General features: G+C 46.8%; 2 protein-coding genes, 1 long non-coding RNA gene and 1 other non-coding gene across 4 annotated transcripts; all 4 read right to left on the bottom strand.

Annotated features, from left to right (window-relative positions):
- Positions 1–203: 203 nt before the first annotated feature.
- LOC137916590 (transcription factor Sox-19a-like) lies at positions 204–877 on the bottom strand (the record flags this gene model as incomplete). The annotated part of the gene is made up of 1 exon (XM_068759584.1): positions 204–877. A coding segment is annotated over exon 1 (674 nt), but the record flags the coding sequence as incomplete, so codon positions are not given.
- Positions 878–3,313: 2,436 nt separating this feature from the next.
- LOC137916592 (uncharacterized) lies at positions 3,314–6,171 on the bottom strand. The gene is made up of 6 exons (XR_011106519.1): positions 6,121–6,171; positions 5,362–5,429; positions 5,075–5,220; positions 4,695–4,768; positions 4,469–4,601; positions 3,314–3,547 (listed from the first exon to the last, which is right to left on the bottom strand). It is a non-coding gene; the product is annotated as an uncharacterized lncRNA (long non-coding RNA).
- LOC137916593 (small nucleolar RNA SNORD10) lies at positions 4,861–4,999 on the bottom strand. The gene has a single exon (XR_011106520.1). It is a non-coding gene; the product is annotated as a small nucleolar RNA SNORD10 (small nucleolar RNA).
- A 3,369-nt stretch (positions 6,172–9,540) lies between the features above and the next one.
- On the bottom strand, positions 9,541–18,378 carry LOC137916589 (sentrin-specific protease 3-like). Its single transcript, XM_068759583.1, has 11 exons — positions 18,291–18,378; positions 15,675–16,379; positions 14,588–14,701; positions 14,271–14,382; positions 13,887–14,034; positions 12,822–12,869; positions 12,027–12,104; positions 10,845–10,982; positions 10,505–10,588; positions 10,246–10,296; positions 9,541–9,651 (listed from the first exon to the last, which is right to left on the bottom strand). The coding sequence occupies exons 1-11, from the start codon at positions 18,376–18,378 to the stop codon at positions 9,541–9,543; spliced, it is 1,677 nt and encodes a 558-aa protein (XP_068615684.1).
- Positions 18,379–22,236: the final 3,858 nt, after the last annotated feature.

Genomic DNA, 22,236 nt, shown 5'->3' with positions numbered 1-22,236 from the left:
GCGGAGACTTTTCTGTTGCTGCGCGGTCACGTTGGAGACTTTTTAAACGGTTTGCATAAAAGTCAAATCACCGTGTCGCGGTCGCCGCGGCGGGTCACGCGGATTTTCAACACTCTGTTCAGAACGCTTATGATTGGGCGTTGAACCAAAGCGCGCGCGTAAACTACGTGACCCCCCCCCCCCCCCCGTGGAAACACGCTCACCTGTAGGAGTTGGCCGCGCTCATGTACGTCTGCGCCGCCGTCATGGCGGGCGGGTACTGCAGCGTGGACAGGTCGTAGCGGTGCAGCGGCTGCGTGTAGCCCAGCGCCTCGCCCTGCAGCCCGGCGTACGCCCCGCCGGGGCCCCAGCCGTAGCTCTCCATCCTCGGGCTGCCGCCCTGGCTCTGCGCCGCCGCCAGCAGGTTCCCCGCGGACAGCGGGTACTTCCCCCCCGGGGCGTCCTTCTTCAGCAGCGGCTTGGTCTTGCGGCGCGGCTTGTACTTGTAGTCCGGGTACTCCTTCATGTGCACGGCGCGCAGCCGCTTGGCCTCGTCGATGAACGGCCGCTTCTCGGCGTCGCTCAGGAGCTTCCACTCCGCGCCCAGCCGCTTGCTGATCTCGGAGTTGTGCATTTTGGGGTTCTCCTGGGCCATCTTGCGCCTCTGGCCCCTCGACCAGACCATGAAGGCGTTCATGGGCCGCTTGACCTTATCCATGGGGTCGCTGCCGGGGGAGCAGGCGCTTTTGGAGCCCGGGTGGGAGCCGCCGTTGCTGCCCATGTTCCCGGTCATGCTCCCGGTCATGCTCCCGGTCATGACCGGGGACATGCCCTGGGGGGCCTGGTGCGGCGGGGGCTGGCCCGTCGGCTTCAGCTCGTGATCCATCATGCTGTACATGCTGGACGGGTTCGGGTCAGAACGCGCGGAGTCCGATCGATCAGCCTGATCCGAGTTAAGTAATTACCGGACGCGGAAGGTCGCAGCGGATTGATTACCGGGATATTTGACGTTTCTCCGAGATTACCGATCCGGTCGCGGCTGTCATCACTTTGGCGCTCCGCTCAGTGCGCTCGTCGTCGCGCTTGTGGCGCGCACGCTGCGCTTATATGCGCCTTTCACTTGGAAAGTTGCTCCACTCTATTGTCGGTGTGGACCAATGGGAGGGCGCGGAGCGCGGCTCCGTGCGCGGGCATTTGCGACTGAAAAGGCTCCAGCGGTGCGCGGGACACTTGTTGATCGGGGTGATGGAGCGAACCGGCGCGGGTCGAGTCCCGGTCTCACGTTCGGTTCGAGCGACGCGCAGCTTCCGCGTTAGTTTTAAAGGTCGATAAACTCACTCACACGCGCACAAACAGGCCGCACACACACACGCACACGCACGCGCGCACAAACAGGCCTTTGTCGCTCCAGTCAGTGTTGTTGATCACGTGATCCAAACACGCTGCAGTCAGAGATGAACCACGCACGCGCACGCACACACAGGACAAGTTTTAACTGAAAACTGGATCGATAGATGTCGATCAACGACGCACACTTAACCTTCAAAGGTTTGGGGTCACTTTGGAAATGTCTTTATTTATGAAAGAACAGCTCTCTGTTTTATTTTCAAAGATAACTTTAAACTCATCAGAAATACTCTCTCTACATGGAACTAATCAGAAATACTCTCTATACATGAAACTAATCAGAAATACTCTCTATACATGAAACTAATCAGAAATACTTTCTATACATGAAACTAATCAGAAATACTCTCTATACATGGAACTAATCAGAAATACTCTCTATACATGGAACTAATCAGAAATACTCTCTATACATGGAACTAATCAGAAATACTCTCTATACATGAAACTAATCAGAAATACTCTCTATACATGGAACTAATCAGAAATACTCTCTATACATGAAACTAATCAGAAATACTCTCTATACATGAAACTAATCAGAAATACTCTCTATACATGGAACTAATCAGAAATACTCTCTATACATGAAACTAATCAGAAATACTTTCTATACATGAAACTAATCAGAAATACTCTCTATACATGGAACTAATCAGAAATACTCTCTATACATGGAACTAATCAGAAATACTCTCTATACATGGAACTAATCAGAAATACTCTCTATACATGGAACTAATCAGAAATACTCTCTATACATGGAACTAATCAGAAATACTCTCTACACGGATACCGTGGTGAACGACTGTTCTAGGCCCGTTCCCAGCATCACTCCTTGGTTCTAACGGTACGTTGTGTTTGCTGATGATGAGTCGAAAACCCTGCAACCATGGTAACCATGGTAACTTGGATATTCCTAATAATCGAACAGATCAGCGTGATTCGTTCCTCCTCTCACCTCCACTGAGACGGGCTTTCCTTCGCAGTGGCCTCTAGAGATGTGTTAAAGTCTCTGAGCCCTGGACTCAGCGTCATGGCTGGGGGGGGCTGGGGGGGGTCGTCTACTGTAGAACGGCCTCCTCCGTTACCCGTGTGTTGGAGCATCTCCTCTTCCAGTCCCTCTGACTTGTGTATGTTGTTTGTTCACATCCACTCCGGCTTTCCTTTGGCCCGTGGTTGTTCATGCGTTCCAGCCAGGCACAGGTAACAGAGCAAATTCAACAAATGTATAATCACTAAGTTTGAGACCATATCCAATTTAACAAGACTGTTTACCCGTTCATTATACTGTTACCTTTTAAACTAGATTCAAATGCTGTGATTAAACAAATAATTACAACTCTCTCATATCATGTAAAGTATAAATTAAATGTTTAAATCTATTTTAATATCACATGATTAAATGTAGTGTACAGGCATTCTCAAACAGACGTCCTGCAGCATCTGTTTGAGACAGGAATGAGGGACGCTGTCCTGCAGCATCTGTTTGTTTTTGCAGATATTTCATATAAGTGTCTGAGAACTGAATTAACTTGTGAACGGGTAGAATCTGGGACCTTTAATTTCACGAGGATCACAATAAATAAAATACCGTGTTTGAAGAGGTAATGATTAATGGAAAACCAAATTAGATATTCGGCCTCTGGCCCGACCTGGAGAAATGAGAGCCAGATGATTTGGCTTTACAACAACTCATCCAACCAGGACACACTTAGTTCTTTTTGACAAATGCAATTTGAAAACTTAAAATTCATTTCACCCCTTGTTCCAACCATCTTCCTTACAATGCATGGAGAAAAACATTCTGGAAAATTAAAGTCATTTGATATAAATATTTTTAAACTGGCAGAAAATGTTTACAAATGTATAAACATTCGGACAATGATCTTAGAATACAAACCGAAAATAAATACACAAATCGGTATTCCGCAGATCAAGCTGAATTTTTTATTTATTTATATAGCACCAGCTCGTAACAGAAACAAAGACGTGTAAAATAATTGGGTGTTCAATGGAGGTGGCATGAAGCTGCTCCGAGATGAGATCAGCCACATTCATGGGCATCCGTAGAACGATTCAACGTCCTTCAGGGCTCGTCCATCAATCAGTCATCAAGTTAATGGAAACTCCTTCTGCCAAATCGCCCCCCCGACCAATCCTAAGAGAAGAAAATTGTAGACAACAATTTCAGTTTGGATGTAAAAGTTGAAATCTAAGAAATGGCAGTCTAGTCCGAGTAAATGGAGGACGGCTTGTGTGTGTGTGTCTGATACACACACACACACCAAATACTGTCATCAGGACGCTTTTACCAGTAAATTCAGTAATCCATAAGAAATAGTTCTCCATTGGTTGGCAGGTCAGTTCATGTCCAGGGACACCTGGTGGACAGAGATACCTCCGGCCCGAGGAGGAACGTTTCTAGTCAAACACAGATTCCGGGTCGGTAATCTAACATGCCGAGCTGCACCCAGGTGTGGATTCTGGGGACAGAGGTCAACACTGCATTGTGTTGCTGATAGACGGCGTCTTGATCCTTTTAAAGAGGTCGCCCCCCCCTCCAAATGTTGCAGGAGGCTGATGGGCTTCTTGTAACCGCCGGCCGGTCCCACGTGCCGCTGAGCAAACCCGTTGCCTTGGTGTTGTAGTCCGTTGTACTACAGTACACCCGTCTGTTAACTAGCACGGCCGAAACTCCTAAACTGCTCGGAGCGGCTTCAAGATGAGCCTCTATAATCCGCCATTTTGTTGCGAGTCCAGGACTTGAACCCAGCCACAGTGGAGAGCAGATCAGTTTCTCTACCAAGAAACTTTTCGTCCATTCCCAACACTGCAGATGGGTGGAGAGGGAACCTTGGTTTGCACAGACACGCGGAGGCAACGCCTCAAAGGCGGGGCAGACCTGAAAACGGCTCCGTTCACAGGCTGCCTTTCAGAGCCGTGGTCTTTAGGGCGCGGTCACTCTGATGGGAATGAATGTGGAACTGTTCTACAACGACGCTCCGACCATCGACCTTTGCTCGGTACCATGACCCCGTCAAGACGGAGTTTCAGTTCAGCTCAACAGAAAATGTTTCACCTCTTTTTCCACGTCGATGTAGAACTGACGAATCCCCTCGAGGGTCAGCCCCTCCCCCACCAGGATTCGGACCGGATTCCGCACAAACCCCTTTGTGACCGCCAGACCACCGGCTGGCAGGTAACAGAACCACCTGTAAATAAAGCAGAGACTCTTTATCCTGCAGCCAATGCAACCGCTCAGCCTCTCCAAAGAAAACCTGCCGAGTCAGCAAACCGACTCGTACCTGCATGCCGGCGTCAGGTCCGGTCCTCAAACCCTCGACTCAGCATTCCAGCCGCTTCATCCAGCACCAACGTTCTGATGTTTACCGAGAGGATGAAAAGAAAAACACAAATCCGTCAAAGCCACAACAATCCGGGACGATTAATCCAGCTCCTTGGGTCAGCGCCGTATTCAGAATCTACGGTTTGTGATCACGCCTCTGGACTCCTGCTGCGCCGGACTCAAGCTAGCAAAACGCTAACAAAAGCGACCGACACACCAGGAGCTCACAGAGTCAGATGACACGCATGGGCTTCATCACGATACAGCGGCCCAGGACCCCCCCTACACAGCCACCCGACCAGAACCGTGTGAACGCAGCATTATTCTGAGTTTACCCACCAACGGCTCGACGGGTCGGACGCGCCCAGGGGCTCCCACCAGAACACGAGGGGGGGGGAATTCAGCATCGTCGTCGATTCAGCACCGACATCGGTCCCTCCAATGCAGCCACGGCAAGTACAACCCCCCCTCACCCGGGGCGCCACCTTGTGGATATCACAGAGAAATTACCATCACAGCAAATGTCCTGCAGAACACACGTAGGCAGGAGGGATCCCTGCGGCGCCGACCCGCCGAGCCGGCTCCCTGCTGGGAGGGACCGGAGCTCGACTTCCTGTCACACCCACCCGTGGTAGAACGGAAATGGCGGCAGTCCTCCCGGTACCGGACCGGGCCTGAGCCGTTACACCGAGCCCTAGAAACACAGAGGGAAGCGGTTCGATTTCGATAGAGCAGATGTGGAGCGACAGACCATAATATGCAAGAAGCGAAGCAGAGGAAAAGCAACAAGTTCAGTGTTCAGTACAATTACTGCTCCGTTCTTTGATGCGTAAACTTAAGAGCACTTTATAACGACCCGATGTTTTATTTCATGTTCTAATTCGGAGCGGCTTCACGCACGCACCGGGGGAAACCGCGCTTCGGAGGCCGCGCCACCGCGACCATGTGCGACGAAACTACGAAGGCCTAGCCCAAGCCGCTAGCATGCTAACTAGCGACGGCTGGCATTAAATGAACTTCAAATACTTCAAGGGACAGCGACCACCGCCTAAAAAGAAAGGAGCCATCCGTGAGAAACCCACGCATCACTAAACAAGAACGGGTTAATAGCAGGCCCCGCTACGGGAGGCTAGCAGGCCCCGCTGCTAGCAGGCCTCGCTGCTAGCACGCCTCGCTGTTAGCACGCCTCGCTGCTAGCACGCCTCGCTGCTAGCACGCCTCGCTGCTAGCACGCCTCGCTGCTAGCACGCCTCGCCACGGGAGGCTAGCAGGCCTCGCTGCTGGCGCTGAACCAGCAGCAACCCGTTGATGCGCTGCCCAGCGGCTCCCGGACTAAACGCAATCCAGCACCTTCTCTCTAAAACCACGAAACGCGGGCTGCTCACCTGTCTCCGCACGCAGCCGCCATCACATCAGAGGAAGGAGCGCCGGCGAAAGCGTCTTTTATACGTTACGCGGCTTTCTGATTGCAGCACGTCGCCGTCATGTCGGTGTAATCCCGCCCACGAGAGCTGTCATTGACCAATGACTATAAAGTAGGCGGGTCGTGGTGACCGGAACCTTTTTTTTCTTTTTCTTTTTAACTTTATTAACATAACAGTGATACAAAAGAACATGGGATCTTGAGTTTATCTCCTACAGCGCCTGCTCACACCCTTTCGCTCTAAATGAATTAGTGTCAATAGACCCAAACTGATAAAAAATATATATTATTTTCACGAAAAGATTTTTATCTTTTTATTTTAGTTTGTGCAATTAAAGTTTGAAGGGAAACAAACTGCAAGAATTCTGCCAATGAAACTTTTCCACGTTTCCACGAAATCTGGGGTCTAAAGATATTTTTGAAATGAAATCAGACTAATATCTACAGGAGGACATTTGCTTTTAATAGCAATTGTAATTGCTGATGTAGCAGAGGTATGAGTTGGGAGGCCAATCACCGTATACGTACTTTTTTATGGCCTCTTCTCTGAGAAGTTAAATTAAATCGACTGGCGTCAGAACACAACATATGTTGTCTGTATGTCTCATTCTTTTGTAAAATGGTGATCTTGTTGACATCCAGGGCGAACGCCATCACCTTCCAAAAACCGACTGGGATCGGCTCCGACTCCCCGAATGGCTTTACACAGGAAAAGAGGACAGAAAATGGGTGAATGTTCCGATCGATCACATCGTTCACCACATTCTACTGGATTCATGCTCTGGTGAGCGGGTACGCTGGTTTGTCATCAAGATGAGTGTCAGCCCTGATTTGTGGATTTGCTCTGAACTGGCCCTGAAACTGCTCCAATGGAAAAGAGATCAAGAATGTTTGTTTGTTTGTTTTCAGGCCAAAAGTATAGAGTTAAATTCCTTTAGATCATACATTTAAAAGAGTGTTTTACAATGTGAAATTTGTTTTGCAAATACGCGACATGATTAACAAACCGATGCACTCTGATTTGCATACACAAGACAAGATTAACAAGTAATTACGCAACCCACTTCTATTACAACATGCCTCAGACGGCATGTCTCATACAAGCGAAAATAAAACATATTCTCCATGTAAAACACAAAAAAATGCAGAAGATCACGTGGGGGTGGGGGCAGCAAAAAGCCAGGGAGAGAAAGAACAGCAGCAGCAATCAGCGCTCTGACATCAAGATGATTGATTAGTATATACCGGTACAGTATAAGCTTATGAAGCCCCCCCCCAGTCCCAAACCTAGAGACCTGCCCCCGCCTCCATTTCTATGATACTGTGTTCCGTGTGTGCAGGTTTGTATTTTATTGAAAATCATTGACAACCAAGAATAAGCAGTTAACAACTAATGGCCATTCTATCCAAGTATAAAGAACCATAATCATTAAAAGTAAAAATGAAATAAAACCAAACATTTGGGGTTACAGGGTAAATAATAGTCAAAATATATAAACACATACATTCACATTCAATGCTGTCCAGACAGGAGTAATGCAAAGTAACAAATAGTTTCAGTTTTGAACAACAGCGCCATTAATATTACATTTTATATATACAAATACTCTGATAGAATGGAACGCAGTGAAAAATAAAATGTCTCCAATAAGTATGCTTGAGGAAAACAGAAGATCCAGAGAATGTGTGCTGCCGTGTCTACATTTGACCCGCTCTAGACTCGTCTAGTGCTTTACTAGACAATTCCCTCTCTGATCTTGTTCTTTTTATTTCACGTTTTCCCTTGTAATATAACATTTTAATAACACCAACAGAAACTCTCCCGACTCTGTCACTGTTTTTTTAAACTTTACTAAAAACAAAAGGTCAAGTTATTTTTGAAAATTTAGATGATCTTCGGTTTCATTCATTTAGGCAGATTTTATTGCAGCACAATTACGGTGAAGATTACTGCATCTTAATAAGATTAATAAGTCATGCGTTATATATCCAGTCAAAGGTAATAGAGAGTAGAATAGTTCACCATCACTCATGATTAATGTTGCGCTTTTAACCATTTCAACCATAATACTAATGACTTCTGTACATTTTCTTCTGGATAGTATTAGTAAAGCAGTTTAGTGGGCAGGCCACCCACCCCAGTGTGGATGGTGGGGGGGCATCTTTCAGCTGTGGAAGAATAACAAACGGGGAAAGCAGACGGAAGCTACTCGCCTTCCACTGGAGAAAATATTTTAGACTCTTCATTCACGTGGGAGAACTGATACACACACACACACATATTCACCGTGTACTTTTATTTTTATCATAATGCATTAGAGAAGATATATATATAAAAAAAAACAGTCAACTCTTAATCCAACTTCTGTTTACAAAAAAAAAAAAAAAAAAAAAAAAGAAGAGGAAGGATACTTTAACTCCAATACATTAATTACTGGATCTGTTGTGTAGCGAAAGCAACTCTTGAACTGAACGAAATACTAACCACAGGATCCTTTCTGTCCGAAAATAACAAATCAAAAGGTGCCCTTTAACACAATTTGTTTAAAGCAATAAGCGTACCAACACGCTAACAGAAAACCAAATGTATCGACATGCCCATAGCCAGGAAAAGCATGTCCTGGTTCGTTTGGGCATTGATCCATGGATTCAGACACCCCCCCTCATGAAGACAGATTGAGCCGCGGGCATTTCAGTCACGTGTCCGATAACGTGTAGACTAGGATTAACGCGAGAACGGGGCTTCACAAGCTGGAACTCTGTTCTCGGTTGTCTACAAAGAGAAGTTTCACAAAAACACAATTTACAAAAATGTTAACAAATAATCCAGAGGAAACGCCTCCAGCGGCCGACGTGACGCGCTGGCCGCATGGCGTCAACACAACGGGGGACGAGATCTTCTGGCTTTTTCTTGTTTTTTTCCAAAGACATTGATTCAAGAGCTTCTCACGTCTCACATTTGGAATAGGACACTACACAGAACGCATGAGGGGCCACCGGGCTGCTCAGAATGAGACAAATCATTCATAAACCCACCCGACATCTGCACAGTGTAGAGGAGTTTAGCATTAAATATCAGGTTTATTCCATCTCGACAGGAGCGCCTCGTCATATTTCAATGGGATCATTGAGATATTTTTTTGATGGGATGGAAAGTTAACACTTTCTCAAATCAGAAGTTCCAAAAAGTGGAAAAGACAAGCAGAGACAAAACAGTAAAACAATAAAATCCCCATCAAGAGACACCCGCTCTGGATGTTGGTAGAGGACAAGTCTTTCTTTTTTTTTTAGCAATCAATTTGCTCCCCTTATCCTCTGTTTGCCAGATCTTTGTCTCTCCTTCTCACCGTGGGTGGGAGCAGTCCTAGAGGTTTGGTGTGGGTCACAGGATGAGTTTGCAGTGACACAGTTCTTTGTACATTTGTCTCCTCAGCCGTGGCATATCCTGCTGGCCGAAGCTGAACGGCTGCCCTAATGCCAGACACTTGCAGTACTGCAGAATAGACAAGGAAAGGAAGTCACGTCAGGTTAATAACACATTTGTAACGGCACATTCACATCTCACACAAACACACTTTGGCTTCCCGTTTAAAGTTAGCGAGTTAACTTTAACTTTAACTAGTTAACTAAGGCAAGCGGAGAAATCCAAAGTTGTGCGTCGACAGAAAATGTGGAGAAGTTAATCTTTCTAGCCAAAAAACTTTAAACTTGAATAGTTAGTAGTACTAGTAGTAGTTGTAGTATAGTAGTACCGGTAATTACATTTGTCATAGTCAGGCTGTTGCTGTCAAGTATTCAAAGTTTACAGTTTGAACTTATAATCTTATGAAGATTTTTTTATTGTTACAATACAATAGTTTTAAAAACTCAGTCTAATTTATTGGAAATATTACCCAAATGTCACTTTTATTTATATAAATTATATTGTTTGCATTTTTCAAATAAAAGCATTTTAAGTTATTTTTTCTGCCCTTTTTGTACCTGAAATTAACCAAAAGGACATTTTAGTGTCCCGTTAAATTGTGACTATAAATCCCTCACTTGTGTTTCTCCTCCTGCATGTGGGCAATGGACGTGATAAACCCACCTGCAGCACAAAAGCACCACAGTCACTGTCGTTGTTTTGACGCCCCACATTCTGCAACACACAATCCTCAACACATGAGCAATTTACCGACACAGCAATGTTTCTACACGCGCCGCAACACGGCCCAACAGAATAATCTGCACATCCGTTCACATGCAAGTTAGACCTTGGGATTAATGTGTAACTTCTGTTCCAATAAATCATCTTAAATGTGATTTAATTTGGGCCAAATTTCAAAAACACGAACAAAGTGTCTAACCATTTTGAAAAAGCCTTTCCATCCAGTCAGAAATGGTTGTTGGTCTTTTTTGATGGCCTCCGCTTGCAGATACTTAAAAATGTGCTGGAAAGAACAAGCAAAAGATTAAATCAAACGATTAACACACGCAACGAAGCGGAATTATTTACTCGAGACAAACTAAAACGCTGAAAAACTGCACCGGCAACAGCTTGAATGTTTCTAAATGTAATTTTGCAAAGACTTTATTATTAAATTCCATCTAAAGAGTGGTGCTAATACACCTCCTCGAGAAGCACAACTACCTACCCCCTCCTAATAATAACCGACAACCATTTCAGTGTTGCGATGTGGACTCTACCTTCGGGCAGCGTCTGTTGAGGGTTCGCTGAGAGTCAAAATAAGTGATGGCTCGGCGAGGAATGTCAACGCTGACCAGCGACCAGTGGACCTCCAGGTGGATCGGTATCAATAACAGACCCTTCTGAAAGATGTCAACCTGACGGACAGAAAAAAAATTATGTTAGCGATGCAGACGGGCATGTGCATTCCATTCATCATCCGCCTCTGATGCCCTCGTCCGCTCTATCGGTTGGTTTCGTACGTTAACCGTGCGTCTTTGTGCTCTCACACCCGCGAAAAGCTACTAAAGTTCAGGTCAACGACCGGCACTCCCACGGAACTATTACCAGCGTCTGTGGCGGCGTTGGTCTGTAGTTGGACGCCGTAGGAGAGGGAAGCACGCCGGAGGACTCGCACACCTCCACAGACGAGTGCCCCTACCTGGAATGTTTCTAATTTCCCATCCCTAAGCAACAAGATGGACGAGCTGGCGCTTCGGAAAAAATCATCTGAAGATGGTCTCGGTCTTAGATTCCATAACATTTTGAGTGATCCGGATACCTTTTTGGATGGGGGGGGGGGGAATCCAGATTTTCCCATTTAAAATATACTCACCAAAAATCGCAGTCATAAAGGGGTCCGACATGCATTATAATTCAAAATGTCTTCTGGATCACATCCTTTTCATGGTCTGAATCCAGGAATTTTTCAAAATACATGCATTTGATACATCTTTCCTTCTGCCAAGGATTATGTGAGGAGGGGAAGAAAACGTTTTTAGTCTTGTAAATGTTACATTTGAGGGTTGCTCCAAAAGGGGGGGTCCCCTTAGCAAAAGAAGTTTCACAGTATTAGATCGTCTGCATGGAGGCTTTTAGCAGCCAATCAAATGAAGGCGTGCCAGAGTGACCGACCACAGGGGTTCCCGGGGAGGTCACGACCGGCACTGGGGTGACTCACAGCACACCAATGGTGCCGTTTGGAAACCACAACCTCAAGTATTGAAGTCACTACCAACAACTTTAAGCGCTTACTTCATGAACTTTGGTGTTTGTTTTGGACATATTTGTTGGGTTTTTGTTTCTTTGGTCGATATATGGTCTCTTGTACACAAAAAGGTATTATATTATTTTTATTCTGCTTGAAACAAACAAATAAACTAAACTAACCCAGATATGAGCCCCCGCCCCCACATACTCACATTTTTGGTCCACCGTTTGACTCCTTCATAGCCTTTTGTCCTTAGCTTATCATAAAAGAAGCTGTTAAAAAAGTGAACCTATAAAAGACGAGAGAGACAAGTCAACATTTTAATAAGAAACGAAATGATAACACCAACAACCTGCTATTTATTTTATAGTTTGAGAATACACATATGTGTATCTTTAGGCCATGCTGGATGTGGGAAATGTGTTTCTCACAGAATAAGAGTTAGTGAAGCAACCAATTCTACATACAGGTTAGCAGCTGCAACGTTAAGTCTTGCACTGCTCCTTTAATCCAGTCATTTTCACATTTTACTTGATGCGTTTCATTTTAGTTTGGTTCAATTAGGGTTTTAGCTTTTACTTCTTTATCTACTGATCACCATGAATCCTAATGAATGTTTAACACCCGTAAAACAACTACCATTGAGTTTTGGTCAGGGTGGCAAAAGACCGTTTTCTGGATTTGTATATCCTTAACTGTCCAAACTTTTGAAATGCGTTTCTAAAATGAAATTCAGAAAACGCAGGTAGTATAAGCTAATGATGCAGACCGTAAAGCAATCCGCCTCTGTCATGTTGTAAATTCAGATTACAATCCGAGCATCCGTCTTTGGGAGTGGGGCCGTCGTTCAAACCCTCGGGGGCCTTCATCGCCTCTGCTCCTCGCGTTTTACTTGGTGATAAATTGTGTTCACAACGACTCATCTGCTTTATGCTTAAATACCAAGAATGCACTTGGGTCATTTAATATGGAGCCGATCAAAACAAGACACTTTTGGATCCCTTACCTTTTCCGGCACGGAGTCCATGACCAGGTCACCGTACATGTTCATAACCTACGAATAACAAAACATGATGCCACATCTTAAAAAGAAGAGACCACTGCACCGACCGCATTGATGAGGCGCTGTTGCAGCTCTGCTCCGCTTGCATTTTGGTGACAATATTTCAGAATGTGGCGTTGATAATCTACACCAGTGGTTCCCAACCACCGGACCGGTACCGGTCCGTGAGGCATTTGTTACCGGGCCGCACAGAAAGAATAACTCATTTATACAATTTCTGTTGTATTGATTATTAGCGTCTAAAAGGTGTTTTATTTTGAAAAACAACCGGATTTTCTCCAACGTAACATTCGCCTGTGAATTTTCTTTGTCACGTGATACGTTGCTAAAAACAGACGTGAACTAGCGAAAATTAATTTTAAAAAACAAACGTCTTTTGAGAGCTTCTAGTCCAACTGAGGAGGAAGAAGAGGCGCCGACGACCTCCAAGAAAAGAAAACTTATTTCAACAGATAAAACCAGGAGTCACTTAAAACTCGGGTTTATCTACAGCTGATTAACTTCGTTAACGAGGCAACGGAGGGTTCAAAATGGCTTCGGCACATAAAGACAAGAACCCGGAGTAAAAGACAAGAATGTGGAATTTATGAAATAAAAAACGAGAACATGAAGGACAGAAGCGATTATTGAGATCACAACTTAATGGTGAGTAGATAAATGTAATACTTGTTTAATAGTTATTGCAAGTGCTTAATATAAAGTTTATTGGTAAGATTATATTCCTCTTTTTTTATTTAATTACCCCCCAATTCGGCGAAAAAAGTGCCCGGCATGAAACCGGTCTGTGCCAGGAAAAAGGTTGGGGACCGCTGATCTACATTACGCAACACCGCCTCATAGTGGCGAACAATTTCAGAGGCAGAGAGAGAGGTTCTGAAAACGCAAGCATTCACTGGTCCAGATATTCTTGGAATGTTCGCCAAACGGCAGCAACACGGTAATAATCAGGAGCTGAACACAAATCCTTTTATTGCGTTCAGTACGCAACACTAAAGGTCACCGCCGTACCTGGTCATTGAGCCAGTTCTGTCCATACAGAGTTCCGAGGTCATCCATAGTCAGAACGTGGCGTTTGTAGTTGACCCTGAAGGTCTTAGCCAGGGCCGACCCCGACGAGCGCTGGAAGGACTGGATCAAGTGCTGGATCATTGCCTTCCTAGCGGAACAAAGTCTCAGCGTTAAGCTAGCTTGTGCCGCTGACAAACGAACGTTTGCAATTTGTAACAGCGTCAGGCCAAAGCATGGCAAGTTGTGGAGGAACGAAACGTATGGAACTCACTAACGGTGGGAAAACGGCACCGACCCAGCTGCAACTTCACTCACAAGTCACACGCTAGAGAGAACTTCCTGCGCTGAATCGAGTCACCTGGAATTGTTCGAGGATGTTTGTACCTGTGCGGCTGCGAGAAGCTCTGACCGAAGATGTCCTGGAGCCGCTCCACAACGTCGTCCACAGAAACGGGAATCAAACTACCGTACTGCTGCAGAGTCTGCTCCAGAATACCTGGGAAAAGAAGAAACGAGATCGCAATTATTTCCACGGCGAAAGGAGCCGGACGCCCATAAAATGTAGATTCACGGCACGCCCCGAGTCGGCCCGTTCTGTTTGGGACTTCCTGTCTGCGAGCCGACTGTCGTGGCATTAAAGGGAAAACACGAATGAGGAAACGATCCTTCAGACCGGGAACGAGTCGATACGTGTCCCATACCAGTCACACAATTCACGTGTTCCTCCGTCATGGTCAGCTCGGCCGGTTTCACCGCCGCTTGCAGCCGCCCGCGCTCCTCCTGCTTGTAGAGAGCGCAGCCGTTCATCCGTTTATCTACCGGAGAGAAGACAGAGAGACCTTCATCTCGACAGACTCCTGAACGCGGTCAGTCATCTTCACACTTAATCCCAGGATTACGCTTTGCTTCCCGGGGAATTAGAAACCTTCAGACGTACTCCATCGAATCCTCCCATCCCTGAGAAAGACGAGGGTATACGCAGGACAACTCTACATTTTCCTTTGTGGCCGTGTGACTTGAATGTGTACTTTTGGAGAAACATTTGTAATATCTGTTGTACTGAGATATTAAAAACTGCCAGATTTAGTTATTGTAAACAGTTTCTTTCATGAAACCTACCGGAAATGTACAATGGGAGATGAATGACTTTGTAACCAACCATAAATATGCCTACGTGTCTTTGTACTGCATGTCCATTACCGTCTCTCCGTCGGTGTCGCGCTGGTAGAAACGAGCACACGCAGTGTAATTTACCCATTTCCATGTAAATGAAGAGGAGCTGATGAATAACTTCTGAGGATTGATTTATCGAATAAGAAGTACTTTAGTCAAAGTACTAAGGACAATAAAACTGATTTTTTTTTCTCTTTATGAAAGTTGGGGGGCAGACATGTTCAATTTTAAATATACAACCCTGTGTCCAAGGAAACTACATAAAAGGTAAATAGAAAAAACAAAACTATTTAAAGCCTCTTATTTAAGTAGCACAAATAAACAAATAAACATTTGAGAAATTCCGAACGGTTTCTGAAATGCCGATTTTCAAACAATTAAATAAAGTGGGGAAATAAAAAGCAAATATTTCCTGTGGTCTGATAAGACACATTTCTAATTCTTTTTGCCAATCGTGGCTCCTGTATCCTCTGCGCCGGCCCGCTATCAGCAGCGGCTTAATAGGAAGAGCGCATTACGACACATTACAGGACATACGTGATGCACAGACGACACACAACATCCCAGCCGGTACGTTACGGACGCTCAAAGCGTCGTTCAGAAGCTCGCCGTTACCTCTCTCCGAGGCCGTGGGCCCGTCGTCCTCTCCGCCGGCGTACGGTGAAGGCGCACGTCCCTTTGGCCTCCTCTGCTTGCCGGACAGAACGTACTTTTGGCCTCTCCGGTTCCACCGCAGTCCTTTCGAGAACGCCCACTGGGCTCGCAGGCGCCAGCTCTTCCAGTGCTGGGTGAGTCGAAAACCAGGGTCCCCGTGGGACGGCCGATGTAGCCGACGCTTACGCCTCCTCAGAGACCTGTTTCTGTTGAGGTGGGACCTGAACAAGTCCTGGGGGGCAATGTGTTCTCCAGCAGCATCACAATCTTCCTCTGCCTCCTGCCGTCCATGCTGTTGGTGCGGATGCAAATGAGGGGGCCGAGTGAGCTTGGATGGAAACTCGGGGACCTCCCAGTCCAAACTGATCTGGTGTCGCTCCTTCACGTTTTCTTCCTCCTCCTCCTCCTCCTCCTCATCGTCATCCCAACCCTTGATCTCCAACTCAGCCCCGTCCTCCCGATCGAGATGATTTTCTTCCCCCTCGTCACTTAAATTCTTGACCCGAGCAATGGCATCCTCTTCCTCCTCCTCCTCCTCCTCCTCCTCCTCCTCCTCGACACACTCTCCCGTCCACACCTCGTCTTTCTGCCCCAGTCTGAGGTGCATGGGGCTGCGTACGCTGTATCCGGACACCGGGTCTATTTGGTGGTCTCCAGGGAGCCCACCTAAAAATAAGTCAGAAGTGATTATTAGCATATTCAGGAACTCATTTCACTTGAGAGACATGAACAAAACGAGACAACAGAAAGTTCTTAATATAAATAGTCAAACCTTCAGAGTTCATACTTGTTACACAAACTTAAATAGATAATTACAGTTTACAGCCCATGAAGGACCGAAATTAGGTTATAAAAATGTTTCCATCCAGGAAAGTGAAGCTCCTGAAACACGTTCATTTATGCCCTCAATAATTGGAACTCGCTTTATGCAAATCAGCGCATCAACGCGGCGATCGGCCCGCAGCGTTGCTGAGGTGCCGTGGAAGCCGAGAGCGTCTCGCTGGCGGCCTCCAGCCCATTTCGTCCCGCTGGCGGCCTCCAGCCCATTTCGTCTCGCTGGCGGCCTCCAGCCCATTTCGTCTGCGGGCTCTGGAATCTCAGCAACACATCGTTCCTCTACGGGGCGCAGCGCAGGCGAGTCGGTCGGCCAATCGAGCGCAGCGAAGGCGAGTCGGTCGGCCAATCGAGCGCAGCGCAGGCGAGTCGGTCGGCCAATCGAGCGCAGCGAAGCAGCTCCGCGTCGATTCTGCTGCACGACGCCGGCAGACGGAAGGCTCCTGGTTGAAGGCTGGGTTACACCGGGCAGACGGCGTGCGCCCCAAACCGTCGCCGACTGGACTTCTACCAGCTCGGATTCTGTTCCTCCAGACTCTGGGAGAGCGATTTCTAAATGAAATGTAACCCTTACTTTCATATGAAAAGGGGACCCCCCCTCAGCTATTCTCCAGGTCTTATCCGTGGCCCAACACAGACGAGGCTGTGACTTGACATCAGGAATGCAACACTCGGACACACCTGTTGCTCTTCATCTTCTGAATCCGGCCTCAGCCCGCTGCTCGCTACGAGTCTAGCGTTCGCATTACGGGTTCATTTTCTGAAATAACTGAAACATTTCCATGATCAACTCATTTTTCGAGATGCATATGTACCTATCTCGTATACGTAGAGAGTACCGGTACACGCAGCTCATCCAGCGCTTTAACTGGGCCGGTACGCACCGGTACGGCGTTCCGGGACTTCTCCCAGCTCCAGGAACGCTCCGTCTCAGGACATGTGAACACGCAGCGGGGGTTGTTTTTAAAACCGAATATCTTTCCCCCTCCACTTCGAACAGAGATGCCATCCACATGAACGCGTTAAAAACGTAATTATATCCTGCCATGTTGGTTCGGCTTAAGGTCAGGGAGGTCCTTGCCGTAAGCATGCCAAATCCCCAAATCCTATCCAATCAGAATGCTCCGTCTTTCGTCGTCTCTTTCATCAAACGCGAACGGCCCCAGGCTCGTCCTCGTGGGCCGACGAGGAGGCAGAATCGCTCCTGAACTTAGTTTTTAATATATTGGGGCAATAGGTGGGAGGGGAACGGCCAAACTCTGCCGCCAAGGTGTCCATCAGCATCAAAGTGTCTTCTGGATCTGATCCAGGTCAGGAAAAAATATCACATTTTAACATTGAAAACTCCATTTACAATTCAGAAATCTGTTAGAAATGCACAGCAGCTCTGATTTACTTTTACTTTTCATGGTTGATGGATGAAGATAAGAACAATTTAGAACCTGTAGCAGCAAAGCAAGACACTAGGAAACATCTTCAGCGTAAAGAAGAGCAGAGCCCTGGAAGTGAAGGACCCACAGAGCACTGACCAACACCTTAGCGTCTGTCAGGCAGACCTGTGGTGCGTTCAAGATCAAAGACTCTGTGCAAGTGGGCATGGAAAAACTGGAGCTGCTTCAAAGGCACAGCGTGGTCACACCAAATACCGATCGCTGCCCGCTGATGTGCACGCACACACACACACACACACACACACACACGCACACACACCCGGTATGGACAGTGAGACAGTTGTAAGCCTACCTCCTCCTGTGTCCTGTTGTCCCACAACGGTCAGACCCAGGTCACCCTGCCAGCGATTCTGGGCCAGGCTACTGCCACTATCTCGCATTATCCACGAAGCCACGACCTGCGCCAGCGCGTCACCTGCAGAGAAGACAGTCTCCAGTAGGGGGGCCGCCGGAAACACGCACTCAGATCGGAGAACCAGCGCACGGTTCGGGGGGGTCCCCGCCATCCGATCGGAGGACGCGATTGAGAGTAATTAGCATCAGTGGTCGGGGTACGATCACTGCCTTCAAGAAGAATCATTCGGACTCGTTTGCGTTCGGTTGGAGACATCTCACCTCACCCCAGAGGCTTCTTCAGTCTCTAACAGATGCTGCAGGACAGCGTCCCTCGTTTCTGTCTCAAACAGATGCTGCAGGACAGCGTCCCTCGTTTCTGTCTCAAACAGATGCTGCAGGACAGCGTCCCTCGTTTCTGTCTCAAACAGATGCTGCAGGACAGCGTCCCTCATTTCTGTCTCAAACAGTTCCCAAACCAGGAAGCAAAAGTACGTTCTTTGCGATCACACGCGAAATTTTCTTTTTGCCAACTTTTACCGGAACATCACCACAATAAATAAAATCCTGACGTCAGAAGGGGAGCGATTTCTTCCAGACGTGTTTCAGGAGGTGATTCCAGACCGACCCAAACTACAAAGGATTGACTGGATGGTTCATTTCCCCGTTTTTGGGTTGATAAGGACCCAAAATCACCAGAATAGTGTAGAAACATGGGAAAAGTGAGTTTATCATAATGTCCCCTTTAATACATTAGTTAGGGTGAATTAATTTACTTTCTCTCAACAAAGACCACTTCAGGACCTTTGAATTATTCTAGTAAACCAGTTTGACCGCACAATTTGCATTTCCTTCGTTTTCTGTGATCACAATGAAAAAGGGAATTTTGGAAAACAGGCTGCGATGTGAAAAGTCACCGAAACCAAGAGACTATTCTGCGCAGCCTTTGTGAATGGAAGTCCCCAATTTAGAGACAAACTATCGTTCTAACAAACTGTGAACTGTATCGATGCGAGTGGACGAATCACGAGCAATACCGATTCATTTCACGTGGACCGATAAATAGTTCCGCCGACGAGCCGCTCTCCGGTGGAAGAAACAGTCCTTACCGGAGCTAGCTTAGGTGCGTTAGCAGCGTCGCAGACATTTCTCAAAGTAAATCCGAAATAAAATTCATTTGGTCAACAAAATGTTTTATTTTAAGTAAAAACCGGATGCCCGAAGCTGCTTTACCACCATTATTTACAATATAAAGCGTTATTTTTTACAGCGCTTCGTTGTTTATCAGTACTGAAACATTAGCCGTTAGCTATGTTGCCATTAGCTGTTAGCTATGTTGCCACTAGCTAGCTCAGCTACAAGCCGGAGGAACCGTGACGGCACCGGGTGAAACACTCTGCAGCTCGATGCTCGCCGTTAGCCCGCGGGGATAAACGAACCTTCGTCTCGCTTCTCCAGGCCGAACCGTGAGCGTCTTCTATCCGGACCGAGAGTCGGCTAAATGGGCTAAAACCTCATTCAATGAAGTCAGGTGTGGAGCACCAGATGTCACCTCCCTGCGAACTTTGATTTCGTTAAGAACTTCCGGGTCAAAAAAAAATAAAAGCAAACAAGCGCGATGGTGGATTGCGTTCAGAGACTTCCTCTCTGGGAAGGGAGATGTGGGTAGAACGCACGAACCGGGTCCGCGCGACGCCTCGAGCAGGCTCTTAACTCACGGTAAGTCACGGTGCACCGTCCGACCTGAAGTCGCGCAGCGATGGCGTCATGCAGACTCCATTTTTGAGCAGTACTGGGGAAATGTGTAAATACGGGACAATTAAAAATGAAGCAGCGGTTCTGAAAACGCCGGGCCAAAATGATAAACGAAGCTGCGAAAGGGAAAGTGATCGAATCTATTTGCAGAACAGACAAACTTTACACTTCCGTTGTGGTCGGAGACACATGCACAGAAGCATTTCCGCCACTTTTCAACTGCGATTCAACCCCCCCCTGGGATCAAAGAGTGGACACTGTAAATTACTCTTATTGATGTCTGTGTTTTATGTTTAACACTTCCTGTATTGTTTTTTTTTATCATCGCAATTTCCTTTATGCCGCTTTTATTTTGAAGTGCTTCCTGCTTGGCACCTGCCTCGCAAACGGAGGTTTGACGGACGCATGAAAACGAGACGCTCCGATTGTTTTTCCTGTTTTTTTATTTTTCTACTTGTCCCAGCTCCTGGCTAGAATTAAGAAAAAGCTTTTACGATATTTCTGGAGCTTCTGACAGCTTCACCAGGAAGGAAATGCTCTCTAGCAGGAAGGAAATGTTCTCTAGCAGGAAGGAAATGTTCTCTAGCAGGAAGGAAATGCTCTCTAGACTGAGCACCAGTGGCGTGCACAGACATTTTGGGGCAGGTGCTCAGTGCGGGGGTAAAGGGGCACCTTGTGCGGCATGTAGAATCACTGGCTGCCTTCATATAGCAGTGTGAGATAAAAATAAATGCGTGTTGGCAAAATAGTGACCGATTCAATCATTTGTTTCAGACAGTGTTTCCGTGTTTCAGCATCGTGTGTGTGTGTATGTGCGTCGGGGCGGGTCCTTCTGATCAGTTCCTACCCTCCACCACTAGAGGTCCTCACTTAACAAGAAATCACTTTCTGTGCTTGCAAAATCAACAAGAACATTTTTCTTGTCACTCGCCTCGGTAGTTCGGTTTAATAATGAAATAGGAATTATTGTTAAATTACTGAATTACCAACAAATCATGCATTTAAATATTACTGTTATGTTCCATCCAACCACAACCAGAGCCTGATTGTAGGCGCCTTCATTGTCAGCCTGTCATGTTGTCATCATTTCCTCAGCCTCATCACTCCCAGCGGATTCATCCACCACCGTCTCCAGTTGCTTCTCAGCTGCTGCTCAGGGGGATGGAGTGCTTCGTGGCTAACGTTACTGCGTTGCTGGATTCTGCCGCACCTTGTAACTGTTTAAAAAGATGTTTGATGTTTATTTGCTTCCAGAACAAGAGTCGCAAAAACTCGACCGCCTGAAACGACGTTTGTAAAGTCGTTTGACGCTGGCAAAGATGCAGGCACGCTTTTTGCTCGAGTCAGTCTGTGCTACTGTTAAAAATGCCGAAAGCTTTTTTGGTAAGCTTTCTGTGTAAAAGCAGAAGAACACGTACAAAAAAAGCACGAGGTTGCTGAGAGAGGTTGTCGGGAGGTTTATTATTGTATGTACAGGATGCCTGTCACCGAGGTGGAGACTGTCAGAGAATACAACAGTAGAAAATGTATGAGGTGCAAAAAGCAACACTGACGTGTGAGTCTGAACCCCGCCCCACCCCCAGCCCCGCCCCTTCCACAAAGCCTGGCTATGCAGCAGGTTCACATTTAGTGACATCACACACGCTGCTCAACAAGAACTCATATTTGGACATGCACAGGAAGCCCATGTCTGCATGCTAACACGCTACCTGCGCTTGAGCTAGTGGGGACGTCTGCTTGGAATCAGGAGGGTGTCGGAAGATATTTACAAAGTTGAGGAGCGGTTGTACGAGATCCAAAGTGGACACGGTGACCCTACTGTCGTTAGCAATCCCAGTACGGCAGCAAGCGTGCATAAAGGGAACACCAAGCTGTTAAAAGCACCAAGGAAAGGTGACGGAAGTGTGTGTGTGTGTGTGTGTGAGAGAGAGAAAGTGTGTGTGTGTGTGAGAGAGAAGCAGGTTGAAAATGAAAGTTGCAGTCTTTGATCTAGTAGAACGCACAGCAATTTGAGTATGCAGCCTCTATTTCAGTCAGTGTATTGGCGATGGGTTTGGAATGTGCCTTGGAGATGTTTGAGCGCGCACACACACACACACACACACACACACACACACACAGATCACAGGGCTACAGTAAACCAGTGGTGT

Source organism: Brachionichthys hirsutus, unplaced genomic scaffold, assembly GCF_040956055.1.
Source record: "Brachionichthys hirsutus isolate HB-005 unplaced genomic scaffold, CSIRO-AGI_Bhir_v1 contig_1180, whole genome shotgun sequence".
Taxonomy (NCBI): domain Eukaryota; kingdom Metazoa; phylum Chordata; class Actinopteri; order Lophiiformes; family Brachionichthyidae; genus Brachionichthys; species Brachionichthys hirsutus.
This window is presented reverse-complemented; position numbering and strand designations above follow the sequence as displayed.

What these genes read in the sequence shown, in the direction of transcription:
- LOC137916589 (XM_068759583.1), bottom strand. Translation starts at nt 18,378, where the DNA reads ATGCGAGATAGTGGCAGTAGCCTGGCCCAGAATCGCTGGCAGGGTGAC. An exon ending in GCCCACGGCCTCGGAGAGAG is followed by an intron (nt 14,702 to 15,674) that starts GTAACGGCGAGC and finishes TCTCTCCGGTAG; the next exon opens with ATAAACGGATGAACGGCTGC. An exon ending in GGAAAGGCTTTTTCAAAATG is followed by an intron (nt 10,297 to 10,504) that starts GTTAGACACTTT and finishes TGTGTGTTGCAG; the next exon opens with AATGTGGGGCGTCAAAACAA.